The 5,854-nt window shown below is 44.3% G+C and overlaps 1 protein-coding gene across 1 annotated transcript; it reads right to left on the minus strand.

The window, feature by feature from the left end:
* Positions 1-473: 473 nt before the first annotated feature.
* On the minus strand, positions 474-1,248 carry H257_15297 (hypothetical protein; the record flags this gene model as incomplete). The annotated part of the gene is made up of 2 exons (XM_009843336.1): positions 474-954; positions 995-1,248. 2 exons carry the CDS (start codon positions 1,246-1,248, stop codon positions 474-476), a joined length of 735 nt encoding a protein of 244 aa, XP_009841638.1.
* Positions 1,249-5,854: the final 4,606 nt, after the last annotated feature.

The following is a 5,854-nucleotide window of genomic DNA, read 5'->3' on the forward strand; positions in this document are numbered from 1 at the left end:
TAGTACAGTACTGTAGTGTACCGATCGGTGTGCTTTTGAAAAGTCACCCTAACCACTCTCACTACTTGACTTTTTCGACAGGCTTTTTGGCCAAAATTTGCTGTCTTTTCGACAGGCTTTTTGTCCATATGACTCCCTCCACCTTTTGTGCTGACAGCTGTGAATCGCCAAATCTACTGTCGATACGATTAATACTGAATTTTGTACTCAACACAATATGAATGAATCCCAGCATACAGTTCAAAAGTAGAAATCTTCCGCTGACGCAATGGCTTTTCGTGCTTCAATATCGCGAATCCTGCGGTGCTATTCAGATGCTGCTCCATAATGGTTATTCATCAAATTAACGATGTTTACCACACACACTACACGAGCGAGTTTGACCTTCCATAACCAAGTCGGTTGTGAGTACAACCAAGTGGAGTGGGTTGGATGTTGGCCATGTCGCTTTCATCATGGCACGCAAATTTGACTTACTTCGGCAAGTACGGTTCAATGAAGGTACGAGCAGCGCTGGCGCGTTCATAGAGACCTGGAATGCCGAGCTCACCACACTCAAATCCCGAGCTTACCACCCCCACCAAGTGCACGGTACCGTTTTTTTCGATCGTCAACGGTCCCCCTGAGTCGCCGGTACACGAGTCTTCCCCTTCCACCCCTCCAGCAGTCAAGATCGTATCGGACACTCGATAGGGGAACAACACAGCAGAGGCCCTGGTGTTGCTCCAGGTCGTGAGGCTGAGCTCCTTGAGCACTTGCGATTGGGGGCCATCAGGGTTGACGTTTCCCCAGCCGCGTACCCAAGTGAGCACGTTCGCCGGAACGAATTCAAACGACACCGCCACAGGTTGGATGCTCGTGATGTTGTGGTCCAATATTGCGATACCCACGTCGGTGCCACTGGGTTCTTTGATTTCCTTGATGATAGCGGCATATTCCCCGGCGCCAAAACCGCTTATATAGTGCGTGCCCACGACCACAGAACGTCGTTTACCATTCAAACAATGGCGCCGCTGTCAAAATGACATTGGGGGCGATCAGACTGCCGCCGCACTCGGTGTTACTACTGGGCCATCTCTTGAGCCCAGCCACATAACGGTGATGGCCGAATTGGGCTTCCTGCCCCCCGAGGATTTCGAAACCGTCGTCAGGGACCTCATCGCCCCAAGCGACTTTGGCTGGGACAACTTGGTCTTGAGCCAAGGCAGCGACGGCCGCGGTGAAAACGAAAAGGAGTGCGAACTTCATGATGGATATTGGGAAATGAATGGTCTTTCATCTTGAGCCAAGCCAATCCAATCGTCAACTTCAGACTGTGATTGCACTACCGGTAGCACACCAAGTACCAAGGTTAAACGAATGGATTCACGCACCTCTTCTCCATCTTTGGCGTCATAAATATCCAACAGCGTGGCCGACATTCTTGCCAGAAAAACCAGCTACCAGTAAGTATACCGCACGTTCAAAGGATCCACATTGAAGTACATGTACAGTACATGTAACACTTGCAATACTGTACAGATACACTGCGCGACATACGGTGGTACTAAGGTATGCGCATACGCTTGCCTACTTCGTGGTTGTTGGTGGTCGAGGTTTTCAGGCAGTCAAAGCGTAATCGTCAGTAACGTTACGACTTTTTCGGCGGCAAGTGCAGAATCCACACGAGCCCACTGAGTGTTGGAAGATCCGAACTGGGGGAGAAGGCGAAGGTTGCACGGGGATATGTACCGTGTACATAGTGTACCCATATCTGTGGTGATGACTGCGTGAACATGATTTCTGAGCAAAAACAGTCATAGGAGCGACTGGGTGACCATGTAACCACGAAGGAGACAAGCGTATGCGGATAGTACGATCGTATGTCGCGCAGTATATCAATCCACCGTACTGCAAGTGTTACTTCAATGTGGATCGTGCAGCGGGATTTATATGCGGGAAGTGGACGAAAACTCATCATAACATGAAGTTTTGGTGCACATCATCTAAAAACTTCCAACTGGCCAAATCGAAGAGTAGGATTTTTATTATTTAACGTACAATTGATGTCGTTAAACTCAAAAAATCATGCGTTTTATCACTGCAGTGGGAAGTCCCAACAGCCTCCGGATATTATATACGGATAAGAGTCACGTACAAAAATCAAAATACATCTCAGAGGCACCGTTATGGCCAAATATTCAAGCGCCCATGTAAAATACCGCTAGGTTATTAAATATCTATTTCTGGACCAATTCATCACCAAATTTGAATGTGAGACGTAGAATTTCTTCACCACAATGAGATCTCTCGATTCTATGTCTCAATTTCCTGAAATTTTGAGTAATGAATATGAAATAGAAGTCAGAAATTTTTGTGAAAAGTTGATATTTATAGATGACATACACCATATGTAATGTCAAAATCGAGGCATTTCTGGATGGCGAAAGCAAAATTTGGAGTTTCTTCGGAGTCATCCAACTTGTCGGAAAGGGACTTCGGCTAATGTACTGATACGCCTCCTATCGCTCTGCAAATGCCGTGCTTGCATATTATCATGCGCCGTTTCACATTGAAAACTGAGCAGTTCCGGATATTTCATTACTTTTGCGGATGCAATACTTTTATTGCACAGCGCATTTTTTTTGTCATGTGGACATGCGCATATATCGAAGTGGACGAACTTCGATATCACTTTTCTCGAACTACGTAGTACATACAGCAATACATACTACTGAATCACTAGTACACCTATTGTCTTATACTAGTACTCCGGAGTAGCAGTAGTACTGATAGTACTGAATCAGTAGTACTATGTAGTACATACTTCGAAGTACTAGTATTATCTTATACTAGTAGTATCAGTAGTACACTGATACTAACTCAGCCTATGGTAGCATGGTACATCTCTCTCTGGCATGAGGCATCTTACCCGCATGTGCCCATTTGTTCTTGAAATACGACGAATTTGGTAACTGGAAGTTGGGCGTTGTCGTTCTCTACAGCTGTTGATTCACAGCCAGGCAAAATGCAAAGCACAATACTATCAGAAGACCATATTGCATTTTGCCTGGCTGTGAATCAACAGCTGTAGAGAAAGAGAACGCCCAACTTCCAGTTCCCAAATTCGTTGTATTTCAAGAACAAACGGGCACATGCGGGTAAGATTCCTCATGCCAGAGAGAGCTGTGCATGCGTAGACCATGCTACATAGGCTGAGTTGGTAATGGGCAATCTTGTTCTAGTAGTATCAGTAGTATTGCTGTAAGTATTACGTAGTATTACACAGCTCGAGAAAAGCATCATCAAGTTCGTCCATTAACGTTATCGATGTAAGGTATGCGCATGTCGACATGTCGTCCAAGTACCACACAAACAAGCACATGCGCAATAAAAATATTGCATCCGCAAAAGTATTGAAATATCCGGAACTGTTCAGTTTTCAAAGTGAAACGGAGCGAATTTCTGAATGTAAGCACTGCATTGCAGTGAGCGATATAAAGTGTGTCAGTTCAGCAGCCAATGGCCCTCTCCAACAAGTTAGTTGACTGCGAAGAAACTCCAGATATTGCCCTCGCCAACCACGAATGCCTTGATTTTGGCCTTCCATTACTTCGTCTTATGATGAGGTTTCGCCAGTTCCCGCACCTCCCAGTATGCATTGAGAAATCGGTGACCTGCGTCGCGCCTTTCCCGCATGTGCGCATGCGTAATCTGCAAGATGTATAAATCGTTTTGAAAAACGTAAATAATTCTGGGGCTGAATAAAAATACACATACATCCTACAAATACCAACATAAAGATGTTCAATCGAATATATTATGTAACTGTCGCGAGTACGTACACCGCTGTTTTGACTCCGTGGAAGTGGCAGATTCAGTTCCTGGTTGACTCGCATGTGACAACTTGAATAAAGATGCATGCATCCATCATGATTTAAAGGAATCAAGGACCTTTAATTCTTCATAGCAATGTGATTGTCCTGTTCCCGCTTCTCCCTGGCAAGAATGTCGACCACGCTGTAGGATATTTATGGCGCCAAAGATGATTTATGTGTATGGGCACAGGTCCGTGACAACTTGGTTCCGTGCCACGATACGTGATTGGTAGGAAACAATCACTCTGAAATTTTCAACTAATAGAGACCTTTAGCAAACTCGAAATTTGACCAAATTCCTGAAATCTACTTCTTTTGATTCTGACAATGTAAATTTGGTTCGTAAACGTGAAATTCTACCTTTAGCAAAGTCGGAGCTTCAAATTTCCGCATGACATGCATTGCAACAATTACTACTAACCCGTTAGGGGGAGTCAATATAGGATTTTCGTCAAAAAGTTGCTTTTCGTTATGAAAATCAAACGCAACTTGAAGTTGGTAGAGACCAGGTATGGAACCACCCAATCATACAATTGCACTCAAAAGTATACAATTCCTAGTACAAACACGAAATGGTAGCCCCGGTCTCCATTTTGCTCCAGAGAGCGAAAGAAGAGGAACCCAGCCATCGTATAGAAAAGCATGTAGCGTGAGCTTAGGAGCATGTAGAGTAGTTGTAGATGCCCACCTAACTAGCCCTTCGCAGCATTTCACTAACGTGCAGCGCGGGTAGCAATCGCTGTGGCCTAGCTGAACGTCACGATTCGACGGACTCGAGCCGTGGAGTCCACATTACTCCGAGTACTGTACTGACATATCAGAAAACATTTCGGATTCTAAATTGACTCCATGTGCTTTTCGAGCAAGCGAATTACTTCGAAGTAAAATACAAAAGAATATTAACTTGAGTTTCAAAATCCACGAAAAGCAAAAAATTCCTATATTGATTCCCCCTTATACTAGTACATACAGTTTTAATATCGTCGTTGATGTGCTGCTGATTCCACTTGATTTTTAGATACCCCAAGCAAACACCGTTGTGACTCGACTGTCTCGAGGTCAGGGATGGCACGTTTGGTTTTTCCCTTTGGTTTTTTAGAAAAACCACTATTTTTCAAAAGGTTTTTTAAATTATGGTTAAATTATTCTAAACTCATGTACATGCAAGTAAATTGCATAACGTTACTGTAATACGGTTTTTACACGACCAGCATCCAGTTATAAGGCTTGGTGCCCGACGAGCGTCGGGCAAATTCCGTTTCCATCGAGAAACTATGAACCCCTAAATACAAATATCAAGATATTTGAATTTAACGTGATATACATCGAATTTGCCCGACGCACGTTAGGCTGTAAGCTAAGCATTTTTATTGGCTATAATGTGCAAAAGGTGATGTCGATTTGATACAAATTTGGGGGGAGGGGTTTTTTGAGGAGAAATATCTTGAAATCTGTATGCAATAATAAAATTAATATGGTTTCCTTGCAATAATTTGACGAATATTTTAGAAAAAGTTGGCCATTTTACAGCAATAGGCTGCCGATCATCGAATTGGTTAATTCCAAAACATATATGCACAATTTGCAAAGAGACTTCACACCAAGCCAACACCATCCGTTATTCCTTCTCCTGTTCTTAGTCTGTGCCTACCGGTTTGACTTCATTGCGCGCAATTCAACGAGAGACACATAAGGGCGTATAGAATGTGGATTTGTGTATCATGTGCGACGTTATGAAACGAAAGTCATCGAACGCTTTGGACTGTAGGGACTCGGACTAGCTCAGCGGTCCTAATGCCCGCTGCTTTCGAAGTTTGAGGATCTTGAGTCAAGATTCTCCCTCTGTTTGGCCGTCAAGTATCGTGGCGACCAAACATAGGTTTACGTAGTCAGGACCGAGCTCGCCGCCCGTCGTCCATGCCTTGGCATAGGGTGATCAGGCGGCAATCATCGGAGGCTTGGTGCGCGGCGGCGGGGAGTATACTGGGATGTACTGC

The sequence above is a fragment of the Aphanomyces astaci genome, assembly GCF_000520075.1.
Source record: "Aphanomyces astaci strain APO3 unplaced genomic scaffold supercont1.68, whole genome shotgun sequence".
Taxonomy (NCBI): Eukaryota; Oomycota; class Saprolegniomycetes; order Saprolegniales; family Verrucalvaceae; genus Aphanomyces; species Aphanomyces astaci.